The sequence below is a fragment of the Rhinatrema bivittatum genome, chromosome 1, assembly GCF_901001135.1.
Source record: "Rhinatrema bivittatum chromosome 1, aRhiBiv1.1, whole genome shotgun sequence".
NCBI classification, from domain to species: domain Eukaryota; kingdom Metazoa; phylum Chordata; class Amphibia; order Gymnophiona; family Rhinatrematidae; genus Rhinatrema; species Rhinatrema bivittatum.
In genome coordinates this window covers 553,837,318-553,862,007 of record NC_042615.1, presented here as the reverse complement: position 1 = coordinate 553,862,007, position 24,690 = coordinate 553,837,318, and the positions used below count along the sequence as shown (strand labels likewise).

Sequence of the window (24,690 nt, the reverse complement as noted above, 5' to 3'; positions counted from 1 at the left end):
AGGAACAGAACAAAAAAAAAAAAAAAAAAAAAGAAAAGGTCAAGAGTTAATACCCCAAGCAGCAGTCAATCACAATTAGCTGGATCATCCACAGACTGGCTTGGGTTTACACTATATTGTTGGATATACATTGGTATATCCAACAGATCTGCAATATCAACCATTAACACCTTTTAGCATACAGTAGAGACATTTAATACCCAAACATTCCATGGTGCTAATCACAGGCAGAGTCTGATTTGTGGACCTTCAGAGCATGAGTGTATGTTGTAAGTGTGAATGTGTGTAGGATGCAAAGGTATACAACACCCCCAACCTACCCACTAATGGCAAAATTCAAGATCAACATGCCACATCAAGTTTTCACTTAATACACCAGAAACTTTAAAAAGTATTTTTAAAATAATGTGTAATGAAGCTTTTCAAAGCCACAAAACCAGATTTTAAACTGAAAAAAACTTTACCTTTCTTTCCTGTAATCTATTCTCTCGCTTTTCTTCACATGACTTCATTCAGTTTGCTTTTTTCCTTTGTCTGCTTTTCTACCCTGACTCTCCTCCTTTACTTCTCACCATCTGACACTGTTCTCTTCTTTACTTCCATTACTCCCACTCTGCATCTCCTCCCCTTTCTACTTCACCCATCTTCTTCCTCTAATATTTTACTTTTTGGTATGCTTATTGATTTTCAGGTCCCGATGTTAGAAATTAGCATGCAGACAGATTGTATGTAAATGTTAAAGTTTTTCTTTGTTAAATTGCTTTAAATTATGTCAGAATACTGACCTCCACTGAAAACGTATCATGGCTTATACAGACTATTGCTTTTATACTGCTGAATTTAGTTCAAAACCAAGACAAATGAAGACAATGTCTCTTTTAAAGTGATAAAGCCTTCAGAAAAGCATGCATCCTTCTTCATAAATTCATCAAAGTAGGAAAATTGACTACCATTGACCTCGAGTGCTGTTAAAGATGACCTATAAAACATTAGCTATAAAAAAGGACCCCCCCTTTCTACCTTTCAGGACTGTGCATATTAAACTGGAAAACCCGATAGTTTCTGGCAGCCAAGATGGGCTTCGCTGTGCATTCTTGCGGCAGACTCCGCAGATTGTCCCTGGCAGCAATCTTCTTTTATTCACAGGATGGACTCCACAAAGCCTCTTTAGCAGTGGGAGGCTTTTGGCTGAGATAAGATGAGAAGGTTTTTTCAGACATGCAGAATGTTCAAAATGTCTTCTATTCAGGCCAATAAGATATATCCACTGCAATATGCTCTTTACCATAATCCTTTTTGCTCGGTCTTCCCTTTTATGGACTAAGAAATGAACCTTATAATATTTTCTGTTCCCCAAAAGAAAAAAAAAAAAAGCAGCCTCTTAGAAGTTACTTATGTTTAATGCTTAAAAGTCTGAATGCACAAACAATAGTCTACTATTATAGAAGTACGGGTGGTCAATACAATGCATCAGAACTATGTACAATGGACACAGTTTAGTATCAAAATCTTTCTACAATGTAGAATATTACGAAACTGTTAAAGACATCAAACACTCAGCACTTAAGACACCATTTTTTGCTACCACATTTGGGAACTCTGATAAACAGTCCATTTTAACTTGCAGCATCAATCCCTTTCTAGTATGAAATTAAGTAACTGTCTACTTACACAATAATGTTTTATCTACACTGTTCTTTTGATTTTGATCCATAGCAGCAAAGGCACTGTACATCAGCAGATCCACAGACTTAAAAGATTTTATTATTTTTTTTTTTAAAGCATTCAAAAAAAAAAAAAAATCACAGCTCAATAGTTTAAACAGCAATGACAACAACATAAAAAGATAACACGATGCCTCTGGCATGATGGCTCAGCCTGCATCCACTTCAGAGACATCCAATGCGGTCTAGGAAAGGAACATGTTGGAAATTGAGCAAGTCCTTTTTGCCAATGTAGGTACATTCTTGTGACATCCTCCACCCCCTGCCATCTATGTAGTTCTTTTCTAGTAGCTTGGCTTGCAGTAGTCTATCTCTGTGCAGCTTTCAACATGTATGCTGTCCACATGCCACCATCTGCAGAAAACCATGTCGCTACCATTGTCCAAAAGACATACATCTCCATTATAATAAATGAAATGTGGCAAAAAAAAAAAAAAGGTTGGGAGAGATGACGACAAATCTCTGAATCTGATGCCAGTTGTCATACTTCCGTCTGCAATATAATAAAAGAAAGGGTAAGCATTGTAATGACAAAACCATACAAGTATTGAACAATATAGTGCATTCACTGAAGACTTCAGAAGTACTGTGAGAAGATGCAATTAAACAGTAATCACCATGGACCAACTTGCAAAAGGCAATTACTACTACTGAAAGCGGCAAATCAAAATAAGAGCAAAACATTTAACTGTACAGAAATGGGGAAAACGTCAAAATCTGGAAAGCTATGTACACTAGTACTCAACGGTCTTCATTATAAAGCACATGAGCATAGACTTAAAAGATTTAAACATACAAACCCTGGAGAAAAGGAGGAAAGCATGACGTATAAATTCCTTCAAGGATTAAATGCAGAGGAGGCAGGTCTTTAATGGAATGGAGACTTTAGAATGAGCAGTCATGGAATGAGGGTAAAAGGGGGTAAAATCAGGAGTAAACTAAGGCAATCTCTCTTTATGGAGAGGGTGATGAACGGCTTCCCAGTGGAAGTGGTAGAGAGTGAGCCTTTGCTGATGTTCAAAGAAAGCATGGGAAAAACCAAAACGTATTTCCGAGAGAGAGGAAGGGATTGTAAAACGAAGTAGTTTGCATAGACTGACATACTGGATGGACTGCATGATCTTTATCTGCCTTCATATTCTATGTCTCTGTGTAAGGAATATACTGCTCAGAGTAGACAATGAAATTATAGCATAATTTCACGTCAACAAACTTATGCTGCTCTTGATTTCATTTCCCGATAGGGTGTAAATTCTACACTCTAAATACAGCAATAGCTAATGGACACATTACACTAGGTAAGACATTATCTGCCTTAAACCATCTAAAAGTTATGGTCATAAGGATTTGATAGGAAAAATCTTGTGCAATATGTTGCCATCTCTAATGGAAGAGGCTTCAACACAATCTGTTGATATCCAAACACCAAATTCCCTTTCTCATGCTGTGGATAGTCTTGCTATGAATGGTCTAATCCAGAGCTCAAACACTGCCTTCACTGGCAATGAAAGGTGTATTCTGTATCCTGTGTAAAACAGTGTGGGTTACCATGGTCACAAACATGCAGGTAGTTTGGCTTACAGTCTTAATGTTAGAGGACAATATTAATCAGAAATTGAAATGCTGAATGCATGTATAAAATGTCGTGACAGCCAAATCACATTGTGCCAAGATCCCATGGTACAAATAAAGGGAGTTCTATAGGCCCATAAGACTACATACATCAGTGGATAATCCTTACACTGATTCAATAAAATTAATCAACCTGCACAGAATTCATGCTACGGCCCAAAGGAGGATGAAGATGGAAGTGCATATTTCATTCCACTTCCTAAATATTCTTTCAGAACTACCAACAGAAATATCTTCTATCTTCATTTCTATTTTTCAAAGCAGCAATACTGTCTGGATCATTCCCAGTTCATCTTGCCACTTTGACTCCACTGCTGCCTTTTTTGGTTTTATTTCTTTATCTTTGTTCTCGTCCATTTTTCTCTTCATATTTCACTTCTTCTGAGGGTAATATTCAAAGGCACTTCCATGAGTAAAATAGTATTTTACCTGCAGAAAAGGTCTTTTACAAAATTGGTTGCGTTACATATGTGCATGTCCTGTACATTTGCAAGTTCACCTAGGTGTCGCCATAAGTAAGTGTGCAGAATTTTCTGAAATTTTTCTCTGCACATAATAGCAGGTTTAGATGTGTGTGGATAAATTTGTGTGATAATTTTCAGTCAAGTTTACTTTGAAAACTGGTGTAATTCGCAAGTGTATTTACTGCCTAATTTAGGCATGCTATAAAAATATTACCCCCCCCATGTCTAATGTATTTTTTTTTGGGGGGGGGGACTGAAAGATATGTATAATTTATTGTCCTCTACACCCTCTGTTCTTAAAAAATGTTTCCTGAACAGGTTTTTACTTCTTTTCACTGTCTTTTAAGTCAGACACATCAGTATGATGCTTGACTGAAGTCTGGAGTCAATGCTTTCACTTTCTTAGACTAATGTTGTGTTAGAGCTGATTAGTCACTTAAAATTTTTTTTTAAAAAAATACTATTTCAAACACAAATATATCATTAAGAAAGAAATACAAAGCCAAACTTGACAGGAATCTGACTTTAAGCACCAATACAATTTAAATAAACTCATATTTGCATTAGTACTGATGCTTTAAGAGACTGATTCCCAGTGTATACTACCACAATTTTTTATTACACAATGTTTGGCACACAATGCTAAAAATCAACAGCTTTAAAACTGTGGTGGGGTCAACACAGTGGCTCAGTGATAATGCTGTGCACTACCATGTGAAAGGACCTGGGTTCACAATTTCTGTCTCAGTGCTTCTGCCCTCCAGAACCCAGGAGTCATCCTAATGGCTGACCCCTGGCAAGTACCGTCATGGCACTACCTGGGAGAGGATATATAATAGGGGAAAAATTCTCAACCGGTTGCAAATAAAGGTTCCAGGTGCCAGTTTCCAAATGAGTTGGAAGCCCAGGAGTGGAGGAAACAACTGGAGCAAAATAGAAAGTGTAGTAGCCACCTAGTTAAATAGTTAATAGATGGGCTGAGAACCAGAAAAGCCAGGGTTCAAATCTTGCTTCTCCCACAGATGTGGCTTAGGATTTTAGGCAAGTCACTTAAACCTCCACTGCCTCAGGTACAAACATGAACTGTAAGCCCACTTGAGCAGAGAAGGCAGAACTGCTTACTTGTAATGGGTGTTCTCCAAGAACAGAGAGATACATAGCCCTCACACATGCGTTATGTTAGCTGATGGAGCCCAGGTCAGAGCTTCTCTCAAGTCAACAGTTAAAAAAATGCTCTAGAGAGAATGTGTGGGACTTCTCGCATCAATGGAGCACAAATGGGGTTTCTCTCAGTTCACTATAAAGCTACAGAAATGTAGAACCAACTCCTAGAGGAAGAGGATGGGATGAGGCCTATGTATCCTGTTGTCCTTGGAAAACAAAGTACCATCGTATTTTTTTTCTCCATAAGACACACTTTTTCCCCCCCCAAATATGGGGAGGAAATGTCTGTGCATCTTATGGATTGAATATTAAAAAAACTAACTACAACACCCCACTCTCCTGACCCCCCCCCCAAGACTTGCCAAAAGTCACTGGTGGTTCAGCGGGGGTCTGGGAGTGATCTCCTGCACTCGGGCCGTCGGCTACCAGTATTCAAAATGGAACCGATAGCCTTTGCCCTTACTATGTCACAGGGGCTACCGGTGCCATTGGTTGGCCCCTGTCACATGGTAGGAGCAATGGACGTACTGAGGAGGCACCTACCACGAAGGGGGACTAAACAATGATCAGGAAAAAAACAGCGAAAAAGTCGCCAAAAATTTTTGAAAGTTGGAGATCCACAGACCGCAAGGCAATTGCACCGTGGAAAAGAAGAGACTGAAGGGGAACCTAGAGTGGACGTGCGGATAGTGGCAGGCTGGGCATGCTCAGTCTGCTGGCCAAAGTTTCTAGAAACTTTGACAAAAGTTTTCCATGTCAGGCTCCATCGGATGATGTCACCTACATGAGAGGACTACCATCCTGCTTGTCCTAGGAGAAAAATAGATAACTAGTATGAAGGCCATATAAATAGTCTCTCTCTCATAGTAAAAGCCTGTCTTGCTCACTTTGCGAGCTGCGAAATAGAAGTATCACGGGGTGTGAAAACTTAATGCACCACTTGATACTACCTATGGAAGCACTATGTTACCGCGTGGTGCAGTAATTCTAAAAATTACCCTAAACACACCCCTTTCTCTTACTGCGGGCGATATCCATGTGATATTATAGCATTTTGGTGAATTCAGGGGCAGGTTTGTAGCTGAGGCAAGGGAGGGTGAAATGACTTGACCAAGGTCACAAGGATTTGCAGACTGCTGCTCTAACCACTAGACTACTCCTCCTGATCATTCAATTGCTTTGTTTCATACTCTGGTAGGTGATGGGGGTAAGAAGTTAATAACAAAGGAGAAATTAAGCAGAAGTTGGAAGGACACTGATACATTTTTATTAGCTATGCTAGTTATTCTGCATTTGCCATCCTAAAAATGTTCACACTAATAGCCTTATATAAATTTGAGTAAGTTAGTAAAGTTCTTTCAAATAATATAGAATATGTTCCCTTATAACATCATAAGGGCAACGAGTTCACCTAAAATTTTAATGTGCTGAAAAAAACTGCTGGTCAAGCAGCTATATTCTCCACCCATACTATGAATGAGCTGTGGCAGCACGTGTGCTCGCATAATCACTCATTATATCGCATAGATGTCTTAATGTTTAGAAGTATCCTTAGAGATTGGCTATCCTAGCCACCCTCACACTCTGTATAAAGTTTGCTGATTGTTGTATACTCTTGTTTTCCCCCCTTTCTTTTCCTAATCCCCAGTTGCTCGCCCTTGTTATAATGTAACTTTTGACTCTGCAAATATCTGCCTCTTGTAATATGTTTATTGGCTATGTTATTGTTAAAACTTTTGTTCGATGTAAACCAAGTTGATTTGATCTGCATCAAGAAATTTGGTATAGAAAAACCTTAAATAAATAAATAAATAAATAAATCTCCAGCCACCCCACAGCTAAGGGTGGCTGCTGACCCATTTGTTCCAGAGGAAAATTTTGTTTTACAGGCCCACATCCTACCAGTCAGTAACCTAGGCCACTGCAGATTTCAATGTAAGCTTCACCAGAAGGCACAAGGCAAAAACAGATCAAGTGGGTTTAAAAACCAAATCCTTAAAAGATACCTGGGACTTCAATGGTGACATATAAAAAACTGCTTATTTTTGTATCTCACACACAGATTGTTTTAATTTTAAAACAAAAAATCTACTTTAATTTTTTTTTATTCACAAAGGATGTGATTATTAAGTACAGAGAGCAATTATATCTTGGGTTCTTATTTATCAAAGTGATGAAGGGACCATACTCTACCATCACTGCTCAATTCCAAATGCAACTAAAAATTCTATACATTTGCTATTAAGAAAACAAATGAACATACCTTCATTTCCTCGGTGGAGAAAGCCAGCTCTGTTTAGTCAGTTCACTGTTAGAAAGTCTTCTTTTAAACAAAATAAATATATTACAGCTATGATACACAATTAAAGATTCTGAGTCCTTTTGTTAAGAATGCTCCCCTTCCACTGTATTTCACAAAGAGATTAAGTGAAGATTTGGTATCAAGTCCTTAATGAGCATTCACAATTCAGAAGCCAGTGATGTGGAGGTGGTGGTGGGTGGGAGAAGGATGGTGGTGGTGATGGGGGAGGAAGTAAACTCCCAAACCTTGATGAGAATTTGAAGTCTGTTTTAGAAGAGACCAAAAAAAAAAAAAGGAAGGGGGAGGATTATACAGCAAAGTGCTACTAGTAGGAGTCCTGTTTGCATTCAGGGTTGCTTCTAATAAATAACTTCGTAGACTGTAGCCTTCTTGTCTCCAGAGCCAGTGACGATGTACTTATCATCCACAGAGATATCGCAGCTAAGCACCGATGAGGACTCTTTGGACTGCAAGAAACAGACATACATAAAGTTAGGTTTTGGCAATATTAAAAACAGAACCAGACCCAGAAAAGGGGGGGGGGGGGGGGGAGACAAATGAACTACAGCACAAATCTCAAAAGCAACAGAGCTGCTATCATGGGGAATAGATGCAATAAAGTCTCTTCATTCCAAAGTTATTGGGAAATAACTGGCAGAGTTGATCAGATGCTTCAAAAAGAGCAAAAGAGCGTGTTTGCATTAAGTAAGAAAATTATTATAAGAGGAAAAATGCAAAATAAGTTGTGGGCATTAAATAAAGCATATTATATGACAGGTAAATGTTTTGACATCTGGCATATATTTTTTTGGGGGGGGGGCAGAGGTGTTTTAATAATTTTGATCTGTCATTTTTCTGAGCTGTAGAAAGCTGTGATTGTGAAAACCACTTCTTAAGTTGCCTTTCAAAGGTAAAGTAACTATTATCTAAGATATGAGTGCAATAGAGGCAGAATGCTGCCTTGTGAGAGAGAACAGGTGTCTTAGCAGCAGAGAAGGGAAACCCCAGGTGCTTCATCACCAGCAGATGAAAAAGCAGTACTGCACCGAGCTTCATGCAGAGGCTCTGTTGCACCTCATGCAGAGGCTCTGTTGCACCTCCATGCAGAGGCAGGGGGCTCCATGCAGCCCCCTGCCTCTGCATGGAGGTGCAACAGAGAATACAGGCAAAGTACTGGGAGCTGTGCAGAATGGGGTCTGATGGGAAGGAAGTAGGGAGAGGCATTGCAGGGAAGGATTAACCAAATAAATGTTTTACCTGGAATATGCTGGCTCCATATGGTGTTCGCCAAGCATTTAGAAGGTTATCCTTGCCTGTGCTCACAAACCACTTGCCTGCAATTGCAGAAATAAAAAAAGGCGGTAGTCTTTAATGGGAAATTCTCTTTTTATTATTTAATCATCTCAAAACAAGCTTCACATCCAAACTCTCGAGACACAGGGTCAGCTCTGAATGAAACAAAAATTCCAACTAAAGTAGTAATTCTGGTCCCTTTTTTTATTTTCCCCATACATATACACAACCAATATCTATACCCAGATATTATACTTTACAAAACCACAATATAATATCTATTAAAAATATATCATTTAAACAATTTTTTTTTTTTTTTTTACATGCAGAATCCAAAAGAGAGGAAACAGTTCAGCTTACCACAGTGGGCAAACCTGAGTGAGAGCACACAGCTCTCATGAAGGTGAAGCTGGTATTTGTCTGGCTTAGTAACATGCAGCACCTCCACGTTACTGTTCTCCATTCCCACGGCCAGCCATTCACCAGTTGGGCAATACCCAAGGGAGAAAATCTAAAATGCAAAACGTAGATCTAATAAATCATTTTAAATTTATATTGTGCTCGATGGGGTAATGCCCCGGGTTAGAAAAAGACTGATCTTCTTAATCTCTACCCACTATAGAGCACTATAGAAGAGACATTCCCTGCTCAAAACAGCCTGCAATTTAATCAAGACAAACTTACAGTTCAACAGCCAATTGCTAAAATTAGTTAAGGAGGCTGAAGGCAGACCAACAGGCTTAAGATTTAAAAGCAGCCTCAAAAAGGTGGGGTTTTAGATGGGATTTTAACAAGGTGAGAGAAGGAGCAAGATGCACCAACTCAGGAAGCCTGGTCCAAGCACATGGTGCAGCCAGGTGAAAAGCATGGAGCTGGAAATTGGCAGTAGAGGAGAAGGGCAAAGATAGGAGTGACTTGCCTGATGAATGAAGTGGAAGAGAAAGGGTACAGAGACAGATAAGAGAGGAAAGGTAGTGAGGAGCACAGAGAGTGAAGGCTCTAGTAGGGGAGTAAGAAGAGCTTGAACTGTATTCCAGGAACAGATAGGGAGCCAATGCAGCGACTTCAGAAGAGGGGCTAGTGACTTTGGTGAAAGATAAGTTGCCCAGCTGAATTTAGGATGGATTGTTTCATCTCTTGTCCTGTTGCCTTTATGATCATGGCTGGCAGGTGCAGAGAAATATTTCATTAAGTCTCCCCCTCGTACTTAAGGCCAAAAACAATTTAAAATAAAATCAACTAAGGATCAAGAGTATATGGTAACTTATCGGGAAGCCAGGCTCTTCCTAGATTGACTCTAAAGAGCACCTTCCCCACCTTAACCCATCCCCGACATACCAATGCTTGCTAGGGTTTGTGAGCACGCACCTGTGACGTGAAGTCATGCTGCTGAAGCTGTCGCCCTTCTCGCAGGTCCCAGGATCTCACTGTATTGTCCAAACCTCCCGTCCAGAGCTTGGTGCCATCATTGGAAATATCAATACAGCTGGCCCCATCCGTATGGCCCTGGAACTGCCTGAATATACAAAGTCACAAATATAATTCATATTCGAAGCAAGAATAAATGTTATCATTGCCTCCTATACATTTTGCAAAGCCTAGTTTCAGTTTTTAGTACTGCATGCAGTAGCCATTAATAAAGTAACCTCAGGGGGCTCTTGAATAGAAAAGTAATATCTTAAGTTATTCCTCGCAGCCAGGCAGGCTTTTCAAGGACTTTACAAAAGGACAGTCCAATTCAGTTAATTTGGAATGGCTGGGAAACTCACTTATCACAACCACACATATATATGGACAAAAACAGGGACTATCAACACTGGGCACAAGGAACAACTGGAATTACAGCGCAGCAACTCTTAACTGCTAGAAACAGAGACTGGTGAAAGAAAAAAAATATTTATATAAATACAGAGACAAACAAGAGTGTAAATATGTATAAAAAAATTAACCCATGCAGTCAATGACACAGTGAAACATAATTCAGAAATGTATGTGATAAACCAGTGAAATATGCTTAAGTATTTAATAAAAAGAATAATAAAAGGCTTCTCATGATATGCACAGGAGCAAGGTTCATGGACCATGCTGCTGGTGATGCCCTTGCTAACAGTGGTCTGTATGCCAAAGTCACTAAATTATTAATATTACAGTAGGATAAAGTGCTTTATTTTTAAAATAAAATTACATATCAATATTTAATTTCCAAGGAAAAAGAGTCCCTGAAACATATTAAAATGAAAACCATTGTTAAAGATAAAACTCAGTGCCTCGCATTCCTAGATATTGTTAGCACAAAATGGTGCTAACAAAAGAGACAGATGTAAGTCTTCTAATTACAGTTTGGACATATGAATACAGTCACACAAGACATCTGATAATATGACAGGGCCTCAATGCAACCCATGTATTACACGTGGCACACATGCCTGCAATATATATTTATTTATCTATTTGATTTATATTCTTTTTCAGGCACTTCAATGCGGATAACAATCAGGTACTGTAAGTATTTTTCTGTCCCCAGAGGGCTCACAATCTGAGGGTCCTATTTACTAAGCATTTTTCCCATAGTACAAAATGGGAGAAAACCCCTTAAGTTTGTACTTCAGACAATAGAGGGTGAAGTGACTTGTCCAAGGTCACAAGGAGCAGCAGTAGTAGTATTTGAACCCTGGCTTGCAGCCCTCTGCTCTATCCACTAGGCCACTATGTTAGAAGAGCACACACACGCTCTCTCTCTACTATAGGGAATACACAAGGTCTACAGAAACAGATGTCTACCCAAGGTAGGATCACACAACAATATGCTGTGCAGTGTCGATTTACTCTGACCCACAAATAAATCCCACTGCCAATGCTGCTTCATTTTGCACAAGGCACTTGACATCACCCATCAGTCTGTAATACAAATAATTTAAAAGCAGCAGTCTTCAACTGCTTACCAAAAGCATCAGGATAAAATCTTAAGTCTTACATAAAACAGATGTGATGTATTAATTTTTTTAAAAGCAAGACCGTGTAATCTACAATGCCAATAATGAAATGTTCCAACAATCTGGCAGAAAAGATATTTAAACAGCTTGTAACAAATTAGGTAAACAGACAAACAAAAAAAAATATCCTCCCCCTCCAAACTAGAGATAATTAAATCTTCATGACCTGGTAATCTGATTCCGCTGACCTACCTGACTAGCGTCTGGTTATGCAAGTCCCACACGGCAATGTTGCCATCGCTACAGCAGGAGAAGCAGACCTTGGAGTCGGGGCTGATAGCCAGAGCGTAGCAGGCAGGTGCGGAGGACGTCAGCTCTGCCTTTATGCGTGGAGTCGGAGCCGCCAGGTCCCAAATGGATAGCGTGCTCGCTTCCCCGCCAACGATCAGGGTGCGGCCATCAGGGAGCAATCTGCAGGAGCGGATGTAGTTATCTCTGTTCTGTGGAGACAGAAACCATCAGGAGATCACTCAGGAGGAAAAGGAAAACAGCATTAACATGAGAGCAGGAATCCATGAAAAAGTACTGTATTCCCTCCTGGTTTTAATGAGCCATTTATACTTATGACAATGATAAAGTGGATTAATGCCAGAAAATTACATGACATTAGGGAAGCACTTAAACTTGATCTACAAAATGTAGTACTGTGAGATATTTAATCTCAATTATCAGAACACAGAGGTCTGTACACCCAAGCTAAAGCATTATCTGTGCTCTGTATTTCTACAGTTTCAACCAGAAATAGAAGTGCAAAGATAAAAGATTTAAGTTAATGGATATATACACTACATTACTGACCAATCAACCCAGAGGCAGATGAAAGGATTTCTCAAGATATGATAGGCCCTAGGGACACCAGGAGGAGATACAAGGCGACAGATTTCTTCTACTTTTACTTCCTGGAATAGAGGCACCGAGTGACTGCTGGATTTCAGATCCACCACATTTCAGAGGCAACTGCCAACCTACACTTTCCAGATTCTGGCAGAATTTAGAGTGTGGGTGCCCGATGAAAGGGTGAAAGCTTACACAGCAAGTCAAATGTGGACAAAATGTGCACATTACACCTGATCAGGCTGTATTTTAAATTAAATTTCTATTTTTAGGAGGGTCACTGGAACCAGCCCCATGGGATATATGGCCATGGAGCCACCCCTGACCACAAGATCCATCCCAGCTGGCGGAACGTAAAAACTACTAGCAGCAGCATCAGGAATCTTCAAGAACAGAAAAGAAAACTTAAGTTATATAGCGAGCCATCGGTGAAGTATTCTTAACAGAGAGGTGTACCACTTGGAGGACAAACATCTTCGGATCAACTTGAATTCCTTGGTCTGTTGCTAACTAAAGTCAAGGGAGTTGGTTTTTTTACAAGATCACAGTAGATAGGATTTTTGGAGGGGTAAAGAAGGGATGGGGCGGGGGGTGGGGGGAGAAAGGATAAATCACTCCGCATAAACAGACAAAACAAAAATACCTTTCCTGATAATCTTCTCGAATTGCAATACTGCACTTAATACGGAAACGATACGACAGCATGGCCACCGCATCTTCTTCTCAGGGCTCCTCTTTCAATATTTTGGCATCGTGCGCGCCCATGCAAAATAAAGGGGGATAAGGGGGCAAGCCCAACAAAGACCCAACGCGCTTACCAGGCAGTCCAGCTGAGAGACGGGGCTCTTGTTCCCTGGGTGGCTGATGTCCCAGACCTTGACGCAGCCCTTCCCGCCGGTGTACACGTGTCTCGTGGGGTTGCTGATGGTAACGGCACACACCACTTCGCCGTGGTTAAGGGTGTTGATCTGACGAGCGTGTCGGGGGATTCCTGGTCCAATCAGGGCATCGGGTGGGAAAGGTACAGGCTGCATCTGTCCGTCCGCACTTACATGGAATGAGTAGGCCCTTGTGGCAATGGAGATGACAAAGTAAGAAGAAAAATTGTAAACCCTCAAGAAAAAAAAAAAGAAAATCAAAGAGCTCGCTTGTAAAAAAAAAAAAAAAAAAATCTATGTATCTATTTATGTATATTTGTTCTGTGGCCCCAACACAAAAACGCTGACCCTCTTGCTTGTGCATGGTTGCAGTAACTTTGCTTTGAAAAGGCATAGACATCAGTTTTAAATCTTCAGGGTACAAAGCACTAAATGACGCATCATTAAGCACATCAACTATTTGTTGCACCAGGACGATGACACTGAAGAATCAAAACCCTCGCCTGCTGGGAATCAGAAAGCCAGCAAAACAAAGCCATGTGCTGTCTGGGTTCGGCCACCCACAAGCTTCCTCTCCAGTGCCTCTGCCATTCAGACCAATCCATCTCGAAAAGCGTTTACAAGGGACAGCGCTTCCTGAATGAAATCACTTTGCTCTAAAGAATGCCAGAATGTGAACAAAATATTCTAGTGCTAAATAATGAAAGATCTATCTACCACAGCAAACCATCAGTGCAAGCCAGGCCATATCTACAGATAAAAGTCAGATGATAGTGTGCTAGGGGGTCACTGCTTATGCTATGTCCTCAAAACTGAGAAAAAGGATTTTAATTTTTGTTTCAGGGGAGGGGCACCGTGTGTGTAGCAGAGAACTGCATGATGTTGCTATACTAGCAAGTGACTGGTGCAGATGGTTTATTCAGCACCATGCATCGTTTCTGAATCAAAATAGCAATTTACAGTTTTTACAAATATCCGGCTACTGCATTTCCTTTTTCCTCAGAAGTACTGGGCTCCTCACCTACTATTCAACATGAAAGAAAGGCAGAAGAAAAATGTATAAATCATGTAATTAGTCAGTAGTTTGGCCCAAAATGGATCATCGGGTTACAGAACATCTGTGTAGACTAACAGATGCTCTGTAACCTGATTACAGAAATAATCTGTTCTGTTGCTTTTCCTCTAAATAAACTGCTTTATGTTAATGTGACACCTCCCAAGCATGGGAACCAAGGGTGAACACTGAAATATTCTACATTATCCCACAGACAGTAATTCTTATATGAAGCAAATTTTAATCTCCAAAGCAGATAACTGCTTTAAGTATGAATGGTGTTTGACACAACCATTTTTTTCTTTTTCTAGAATAATCTCTGGCCCAGGGGTAAGCAATGTCAGTCCAAAGTGCTTTTCAGTATATCCACAATGAATATGCATGAGGTATATTTGCATGCACTTCGCTGTATGCAAATCTATCTCATGCATACTCCGCTGTATGCGAATATATCTCATGCATGTTCACTGTGGATGTCCTGAAAACCAGACCTGTTTGTAGCACTCCAAGACCAGAGCTGCTTAACTCTGCTCTGGCCCATTTTCTCAAGTTAATCCAGGGCTTCCCAAATCTGTCCTAGAAACCCCACAGCCAGTTGGGTTTTCAGGATATCTGCATTGAATATGCATGAAATAAATTTGCATAACATGGAGATGCAATATATGCACATTTATCTCATGCATATTCATTGCAGATATCCTGAAAACTCGACTGGCTGTGGGGTCCCCAGGATAGGTTTGGGAAGCCCTGAGTCAATATCTTTCAAAAATAAAAAGCTTAAAGGAGGAAAGTGCCTAGGTTTGTATTACACATGGATACTGAGCAAGAGCCATGATTCAACTGCAGCACTGTAAGCTGTAGCAATGAAGACGTCTACCAAAGTTTCCAGTCTATCAGGACATGTCATGGACAGGATGCACTTGGGGTAGGACTACTGCTGTTGGCGCAAGAGAACTGATGAGCATTGGTCTCAGAGGTGACTTTTTTCCCCCCATCCTTAGCTAACAAGGGGATCCTATGTCACTCAAGTAATCAGCATGGGCAAAGGTGAGGAGAGAAAACAGAGAGAAGAAAAGACCAAAGATAGCTTCTGCTGTGATGCCATATGCTGTCTGAAGAGCTCGACACGTTTTGTCCTCTGACCCATTGGGGAGCATGCGCACACATAAATCAACTAAATATGATAAAGTGTGTGTGTGTACGTGTGTGTAGGGGAAGCAGGAAGAAAGAGCCCAATGCATGCAAGCACTGAATTTTGTCTCTGAAAGCCTGCAAATCTATTTATACTGGAGGAGTTTCTTGCCACCCAGCTCGGAGGGTATGGGCGTGTTGCTGATAGCATGGGGGCAGGGAAGACAATACAAATAGAAGCTATGGCTGATATTTGTGGAGCAGATGGGGCAAAGAAAAAGGTCAAAAACATTCAATGCCAGTGGATTTTCAGCAAGATGGGTTATGCTGAACAAAGCCATGAACTGAATGATTTCTAAGCAAAAGAGCGATTATTTTTAAATTGATTGGTGTTTGCCAAAGACTCCTATCACAATTTGATGCTGACCTAATGCAAGCAAGGTCTGCAGCTTCACACTAAAAACAACACACTAACTCCTTTGCAAAATAGCATCTCTCTTTATATAATTTAAAAAAAAAAAGAAAAAAAGATGCTGGAAAAAGCTTGCACAGATGCACAAGAAAAAAATCCCCAAAGGTATTCCAAACTATTTCAAACACTTGTCCTCTGCTGTCATGGGATAGGGCGAATACCCAAGGCACATAAATTCAATAAGCGATTAGCTGTGTAAGTTCTAATGCAGATACTCACGGCTTTCCTCCAGGGATGCCCGTCAGATTTGGAGGTATTCCAGGCACTCGCATGTGATGATGTGGATCAAAACCAACCTACAGTTTCCAAAAAAAAACCAAAAAAAACCAGAAGAGAATATTACACCGTACGCCACAAAATACATAGAGTGGTTTGCAAAAGTATTTGATTCCCTAAAAAGTCAGATTTGTGTGGATTACAAAGGACACAAACAGATTGTTTCAGACAGTATATTTATGGCAAACCAGTATGCTCAAAGTACATTTTCAAAGTCACAATTCATTATTTCTCTGCATTTTTTGTAAAAAAATTAGAAACTGAAAAATGCTGCTTGCATAAGTATTCAACCCCTTCAGACTAGTACTTGGAGGAACAATTGCTTGCTGCAATAACAGCTTTAAGGTTGCTGAGGTAAGTTTCTACACTATTTGGGAGTGATTTTTGCCCGTTCTTCCTGGCAGATTTGCTCCAGATTGTTCAGGTTGGTTGGAAGACACTTATGGACTATTTTCAAAACAGTGCCACAGGTTCTTGAATGCACTGAGATCTGTACTTCTGACTTGGCCATTGTAGAACACTCACCTTTTTGTTGTTCAACCACTCCTATACTGCTTTGTGCTTGGGATCAATGTCCTGCTGAACGATGAACTTTCTCCCAAGTTTTAGGTTTTTTTTTTGTTTTTTTTAAGCAGACTGAAGCAGGTTGTCTTGCAGTATTTCACTGTATGTTGCACCATCCATACGTCCTTCAATTGTAACCAGATGCCCAGTCTCCGCTGAGGAAAAACATCCCCACAACATGATGCTGCCGCCCCTATACTTTACTGTAGGAATGGCGTTTGCTGAGGAATGGGTAGTTAGGTTTGAGCCACACACAGCATTTTGAGTTTTGGCCAAAAAACTCCATTTTTGTCTCATCTGACCACAAAACCTTATCCCACATTTTAGCTGAGTCACTCTGATGCTTCCTGGAAAACTCCAGAAGTGCTTGGATGTGTTTTTAATTCAGTAATGACTTCTTTCTAGCTACCCTCCATGCAGGCCAGTTGTACGCAGAGCTCTTGATATGGTCAACTGGTGCACCTCCACTCCAGTCTCAGCCACTGAACTCTGTAGCTCCTTCAAAGTGATTGTTGGCCTCTGTTGATTCCCACACAAGTTGTCTTCTTGCTCTGATGCTGAGTTTTGAGGTACAGCCTGTTTAGGGAGTGTCTGGGTGGTATGATGCAGCTTCCATTTTCTCACAATTGATCCAATAGTGCTCACTGAGATATCCAAGCAGGATATTATTTTGAAGCCTTTTCCTATCTTGTGCATGTCAAAAATGTTCCTATCTTGTCCATGGCCAAAATTAAAAAAAGCAAATAGAATGTTAGGAATTATTAGGAAGGGAATGGTTAATAAAATGGAAAATGTCATAATGCCTCTATATCACTCCATGGTGAGACCGCACCTTGAATACTGTGTACCATTCTGGTCGCCACATCTCAAAAAAGATATAGTTGCGATGGAGAAGGTACAGAGAAGGGCAACCAAAATGATAAAGGGCATGGATCAACTCCCCTATGAGGAAAGGCTGAAGAGGTTAGGTCTGTTCAGCTTGGAGAAGAGACGGCTGAGGAGGGATATGATAGAGGTCTTTAAGATCATGAGAGGTCTTGTACGAGTAGATGTGAATCTGTTATTTACACTTTCGAATAATAGAAGGACTAGGGGGCATTCCATGAAGTTAGCAAGTAGCACATTTAAGACTAATCGGAGAAAATTCTTTCACTCAACGCACAATAAAGCTCTGGAATTTGTTGCCAGAGGATGTGGTTAGTGCAGTTAGTGTAGCTGGGTTCAAAAAAGGTTTGGATAAGTTCTTGGAGGAGAAGTCCATTAACTGCTATTAATCAAGTTTACTTAGGGAATAGCCACTGCTATTAATTGCATCAGTAGCATGGGATCTTCTTGGTGTTTGGGTAATTGCCAGGTTCTTGTGGCCTGGTTTGGCCTCTGTTGGAAACAGGATGCTGGGCTTGATGGACCCTTGGTCTGACCGAGCAAGGCAATTTCTTATGTTCTTATAAAGGAAAATTGGTTCTTACCTGCTAATTTTCATTCCTTTAGTACCACGGATCAGTCCAGACTCCTGGGTTTTGCCTCCCCAACAGCAGATGGAGACAGAGAAGTTTTGACCGACTCTGCCCTGAGGTGTCACCTACAGTCCGTCAGTATTTCATTGTATCAAAGCAGAACATCTTAAAACCAATTACTCTAATTCTAATTGTGAACTTCATACCAGCTATGACCGGTGATAAAAGAATCCGCTCACTAAACCCAAGTAGGAGTAGAACCCTTGAAAACTTTGAAAAACTTTGGAGAACTTGTCCGAAGAGAATATAAAGAAGTATTGAACGAGCGGACTCTTCCATTACCTTCACGCTGAAAAAGGGTGGGACTCTGGACTGATCCGTGGTACTACAGGAACAAAAATTAGCAGGTAAGAACCAATTTTCCTTTCCCTGTATGTATCCGGATCAGGACCCTGAGAGTCCAGCTCAGATCACACCTTCACCAAACCCCCCAGAACCTGGGGCCTGAACGTCCAATCAGTAATGCCTAGCAAATGTGTGCGAAGACTTCCAAGTAGCAGCTCTACAAATCTCCTGCAGCAAAATTTGCTGACACTCTGCCCACGAGGCTGCCTGCGAATGCGTAGAATGCGTTTTAAGACCGACCTATTAGCGGGTAGGCTGAACTAATAGCCTCCTTCAACCAGTGGGCGATCGTAGCCCTAGACGCCTTGAATCCTCGTTTAGGACAGACATACGTAGCAGAACACGGCGTATGTCTAGTTTCCTCAGATTCCTATCTTGGGGATCAGAGCGGTACAAGTCTGGAAAAGACAGGAGTTCTATCGACTGATTCAAGTGAAAGGCAGATACCACTTTTGGAAGAAAGAAAGGAACCATATGTAAAAAGACCCCCATATCCGTAATTCTTAGGAAGGGCTCCCTACAGGACAAAGCCTGGAGCTCTGATACCTGGCGAGCTGAGAAAATAGACACGAGAAAAACCACCTTTAAGGTAAAATTCTTTAGCGGCGCCCGTTTTAAAGGTTCAAAAGGTACCGCACATAGAACTCAGAGGAACAAATTTAAACTCCACAATGGACAAGGATTCCTGACCAGAAGACGCAGGTGTTTTGCCCCTCTGAGAAATCGTGCCACGTCCAGATGAGCAGCCAAGGGTACACCTTGTATTTTACCACAGAAACAGAGGGCCACTACCTGTACCTGCAAAGAGCTACCCTAGAGGCCTTTATAGCTAGGTCGGACTGCAGGAAAGCAGAGTTGCTTATCTGTAACAGGTGTTCTCTCAGGACAGCAGGATGTTAGTCCTCACATATGGGTGACATCATCAGGATGGAGCCTATCACGGAACACTTTTGTCAAAGTTTCTAGAACTTTGATTTGGCACACTGAGCATGCCCAGCATGCCACCAACCCTGCATCCAGCAGGGGTCCCCCTTCAGTCTCGTTTACAGTAAAAGGACGAGTGAAAAATAAAATAATAAATCATAAGCGAAAACAACTCCGCGGGGTGACGGGCGGGTTTCTGGGGACTAACATCCTGCTGTCCTGGGAGAACACCTTTACAGGTAAGCAACTCTGTTTTCTCCCAGGACAAGCAGGATGGTAGTCCTCACATATTGGTGAATAGCGAGCGGAGGATGCCCGAGTAAATGTACCAAAAGCACCCAATGACGTGCAACAGGCACAACAACCGGGGTGGGTTTGGTTAAAAGGGCAGCCTGAAATTCCCAGTGAGTCACTAGAAGGAAGTTGGGTTATTAAGCTGAGAATAAATTGCGCAGAACAGACTGGCCAAAAATGGAATCTTGCCTGCAAGCCTTCTCCAGACAATAATGAGCTGCAAAGGTATGGAGAGAACTCCATGTAGCAGCCCTACAGATGTCATTAAGAGGCACCGAACGGAGGTGCGCTATAGATGTTGCCATGGCTCTTATAGAATTCGCTTTCACGCGTTCCTGTAGCGGAAGGCCTGCTTGCTTGTAGCAGAAGGAAATAAAGTCTGCTAGCCAGGAAGATAGGGTTTGCTTGCCCACCGGAACTCCCAGTTTGGTTTTATCGAAGGAGACAAACAGCTGGATGGACTTCCTATAGGCTGCAGTGCGTTCCAAATAAAAAGCTAGCGCACGTTTGCAGGCCAAGGAATGTAGCGCTCGCTCACCTGGATGTGAGTGGGGTTTTGGAAAGAAAGTAGGTAGTATAATGGATTGATTTAAGTGAAATTCAGATACTACCTTTGGTAAAAATTTAGGATGAGTGCGAAGCACCACATGATCATGGAGAAATTGTGTGTAAGGTGGGTATGATACCAGCGCCTGTAGCTCACTGACTCTGCGAGCTGATGTTATAGCTAGGAGAAAGAGCACTTTCCACGTAAGATAACGCAGCTCGCAGGAGTATAGAGGCTCAAACGGAGGTTTCATGAGCTGTGCTAATACCACATTGAGGTCCCAAGCAGGGGCTGGAGGACGAAGTGGGGTCTTTAGAGGTAGTAAGGAGTTGTGTCGATATCGAGACATCTCCTATGCCCTTGTGGTAAGCAGCTATGGCACTGTCATGGACTCTGATGAAGGAAGTTTGTAGATCAGACTCCGATAAGTACCAGAGGTAGTCTAGGAACTTCGTTGTGGGGCAGGTAAAGGGATCTATCTCCTTTGACGTGCACCATAAGGAAAATCTTTTCCATTTGCAATGATAAGATTTCCTAGAAGAAGGCTTCCGTGAAGCTACGAGGACTCGAGATACAGTGTCCGAGAGGTTTAAAGATTGTAGGATTAACCTTTCAACATCCATGCTGTCAGGGACACGGCCTGGAGGTTGGGTTGACACAGTTGTCCGTTCTGTGTTATCAGAGACGGATCTGCCCCCAGGTGGATTTGCTGATAGACTGAAAGGTCGTGAAGTATGGGAAACCACACCTGGCACGGCCAGTAAAGGGCTATGTGAATCATTAAGCCCTTGTCTTGTCATAACTTCACAAGAGTCTTGCTGATGAGTGGAAGTGGAGGATAAGCATACAGGAGACCCCTTGACCACCAGATGACGAAAGCATCCCTTGGGGGTGTCCTGTAACTGCGATGTAGTGAGCAGAAGTTTTCCACTTTGCGGTTGTGAATTGACAAAACAGATCTGTGTGGATAGCCCCACCGCTAGAAGATTTTCTCCTCTACTGTGGGATTTAGGGACCATTCGTGAGGATGAAAGGTCCGACTCAACTTGTCCGCAATCACATTGTCCATGCCTGCCAGGTAGGTTGCTCTCAGGAACATGGAGTGAGAGAAAGCCCAGGCCCAAATCTGTGGTACCTCCTGACATAGCAGGTATGAGCCCGTTCCACCCTGAGTGTTGATGTACCACATCTCTACCTGGTTGTCTGTCTAGACAAGGATTGCCTTGTTGGATAGACAATCCCAGAAGGTCATAAGGGCATATCTGATTGCCCTGAGCTCCAGAAAATGTATTTGATGTTGTGATTCTGCTGCCGACCAGGTTCCCTGAGTTTGCAGGTTGTTGACACGGGCTCCCCCAGCCTAGGTTGGAAGCATCTGTTGTCAGTGTTATTTAAGGTTCTGGAGACTGAAAAGGTAGTCCCCTGAGAAGACTGGATTCCTGAATCCACCAAGCTAGTGAGAGACGAAGCTGCCTGGTGACTTGGACAATGCAGGACCTGAGATCACTGGGACATTAGGGTCCATTGTGTTACTCTCATGGCTAAACGAGCCATTGGAGTAACATGAACCGAGGATGCCATGTGACCCAACAAGGTTAGAAATTGATGAGCCATTGTGGATAGACGAGTCTATTATTTTCGCAAGGGTTGCAATCGCGTGTGTTCGATCCCTTGGGAGAAATGCTTTTGTTTGTATGGTGTTTAAATCTGCTCCAATGAAGGAGAGGATCTGTGAAGGAGTCAGATTAGATTTCGGATAGTTTATGAGAAATCCCAATGACAGTAGCAGTTGTAGGGTTAGATGAAGAGAATTTAGAACTGCCTTTTCAGACAGAGCCCTTAGCAACCAATCGTCCAAGTAGGGGTAGATGTGGATGCTTTGCCGTCTTAACTACGCTGCTACTACTGCCAGGCATTTCGTAAAGACTCGAGGTGCCGATGCTAGGCCGAACGGTAGGACCCGGGTACTGGAAGTGACGGTGTCCGACTAGGAAACAAGAGGTATTTTCGGTGAGACGGGGTAATCGCTATATGTGTCTTGTAGGTCTAGAAAGCAAAGCCAATCTTCCTTTTGGAGAGAGTAGGGAGCCCAAGGTTACCATTCTGAACTTTTCCTTTTGCAGATGTTTAAGGCACGAAGATCCAAAATTGGTTGAATGCCTCCTGATTTTTTCGGTATTAGGAAATATCGAGAATAGAACCCTTTTCCCCGCTGTAAGGTGGGTACTGGTTCTATGGCATTAGATTGGAGGAGGGTTATTAGTTCCTCCTCCAGAAGTGGTGAGTGGTCGGTTAACCCCTCACCCCGGACGAGGTGGGGAGTCCGATGCAATTGAAAGGAAGTTGAGATGGTAACCTTGAGCCACTACAAAGAGGACCCATTGGTCTCTGGTGATTGAGCGCCATGTGTTGGTGAAATGGCACAAGCGGCTGCCCACTGGCAGAGATGGTAGAGGTAGAAGTTGACACATGCTCTCTAGAAGGGAGTCAAAACCCCGAAGCAGAGCCAGGCTGCTGAGCTGGCTGGGTTTTCTGAGGTCTGGATTGACGGGCCTGACCTTTCTAGTATGGTCTGGTTGGGTGAGTGCGAGATGGGGGAGGATAATACCTACGAGCTTTATAGGTCGTCCTCTTGGCCTCTCTTCTGAACAGCTGTTTAGAAGTAGAGGGAAAATCAGAGGGTACAGCAGAGAGCTGGCGCAATGTCTCGTGGTGGTCCTTGAGTTGTGCGGCAGTTTCTTGTATCTTATCCCCGAATAAATTATCACCTGTACAGGGGAGGTCCAACCTCTCCTGAACTTCGGGCCGCAAATCTGATGACTTCAGCCATGCCCATCTCCTGGCACTTATTCCCACTGCAGACACTCTAGAAGCAGTGTCGAAGATGTCATATGCAGCTCGGCCCTCGTGCTTCCCAGCATCAAGGCCCTTCTTGAGGATGGAGTTTAGCTGGTCTTGAAACTCTTCTGGAAGGGACTCAAAAGTCTTGCAGCAGCTTGAAGAGGTTTCTTGTGTACTGTGTCATGTATATCTGGTAGGCTGCTATATGTGAAATCAGCATGGAATCGTGGAAAACCCTATGTCCCAAGGCATCAAGAAATCCCTGTTCTTTCCCTGGAGGTGTAGAAGAATGAGGCCCAGGTCTCCTTGCCTTCTTCTGAGCAGACTCCACTACTAGAGAATGGTGAGACAGCTGGGTCTTCTGGAACCCAGGAGCTGATTAAACTAAGTAGGTGGCATCTGTCTTCCGGTTCACTGGTGGTACAGTACCTGGATGCTCCCAGGTACGTTGTAGAAGCTCAAGGAGGACTTTGTGAACTGGTAGAGACATAACATCCTTGGGGGTATCCACACACTGAAGGACTTCAAGCATCTTGTGCTTGGAGACTTCTTCTGTTTGAAGCTTAAAAAGAATGGTTTCTGTCATTTCCTTTATAAAGCTGATGAAGGAGAGATCCTCAGGAGGGGAGCACCTTCGCTCATCAGGAGGAGATGGCTCCGAGGGGATGTCATCAGTGTCCTGAGATTCCGAGGTATCATCACTCCAGGGCAGGTATGGTTAATCAACAGCATCTGGTGGGCCTCCTGATGGAAGGAACAGGCCTATTCTGGTTGGATCAGGTTGTGGCACCGATGGTATCGGAGGGGTCACTGGTAAAAGTCGATGTGGCACCGAAGACTGAGGAGGCACCGATGGAATCTGTGACTTCGGTGGAAAAATCCCCAATGGCCCTGGAATCAGGTCTGGCATCGATGATTCCAGATCCTCCGATGACAGCGGCTGTGGACATATCGGTGTTTTCGGAGGCACTGGAAGTGCGCCGATGAGTGTATCCAGCCTGTCCAGTAATGGAGCCAGCACCGTGGGCATCAGATCCGTGCTTGAGATCGGAGTCTGTGCCGGTGGAGGCAGAAGTCCTTGAAGTACTTGGTTGACTGCCTCTTGAACCATCCGGCTAAATTCCTTGCAGAAAGCTGGCGTTTGAATTGCCAGTTACGGAATTGTAGGCTGCGCTGGTGTCACCGGAGGGTCTACCGGTGAAAGTGGAGCCTCAGCTCCCTGCACCACTGAAGCTGGGGGAACGCCTCAGTGTCCCAGGCATGGAGGAGGATGGGGGCTCCTCTGCGCGAGCCTTTTTCCTCGGTGGCTCTGTCAATGCAGACGTCGAAGCTTTGCCTGGACCGGTGGACGGAGCCTTTCGATGCCGATGACTGTTTTTCCTGGTGCTCGGCCCAGTCTTTCTCCGGCGCCAAGGACGAAGAGGTGGATGTCTTCGAAAGG

General features: G+C 42.6%; 1 protein-coding gene across 5 annotated transcripts in view; it reads right to left on the bottom strand.

Moving 5' to 3' along the window:
• Window positions 1-1,378: 1,378 nt before the first annotated feature.
• Window positions 1,379-24,690, bottom strand: part of TLE4 (TLE family member 4, transcriptional corepressor) — a 325,462-nt gene continuing 302,150 nt past the window's right edge. For all 5 annotated transcript variants that reach the window (XM_029616594.1, XM_029616577.1, XM_029616585.1 and 2 more), the window contains 8 exons: window positions 16,161-16,237; window positions 13,225-13,474; window positions 11,765-12,012; window positions 9,948-10,095; window positions 8,940-9,090; window positions 8,544-8,620; window positions 7,248-7,753; window positions 1,379-2,217 (listed from right to left, as the gene is read on the bottom strand). In XM_029616594.1, coding sequence (XP_029472454.1) covers window positions 7,646-7,753; window positions 8,544-8,620; window positions 8,940-9,090; window positions 9,948-10,095; window positions 11,765-12,012; window positions 13,225-13,474; window positions 16,161-16,237 — 1,059 coding nt within the window. In that variant the 3' untranslated portion in view covers window positions 1,379-2,217; window positions 7,248-7,645. The remainder of the gene's footprint in view (window positions 2,218-7,247; window positions 7,754-8,543; window positions 8,621-8,939; window positions 9,091-9,947; window positions 10,096-11,764; window positions 12,013-13,224; window positions 13,475-16,160; window positions 16,238-24,690) is intronic.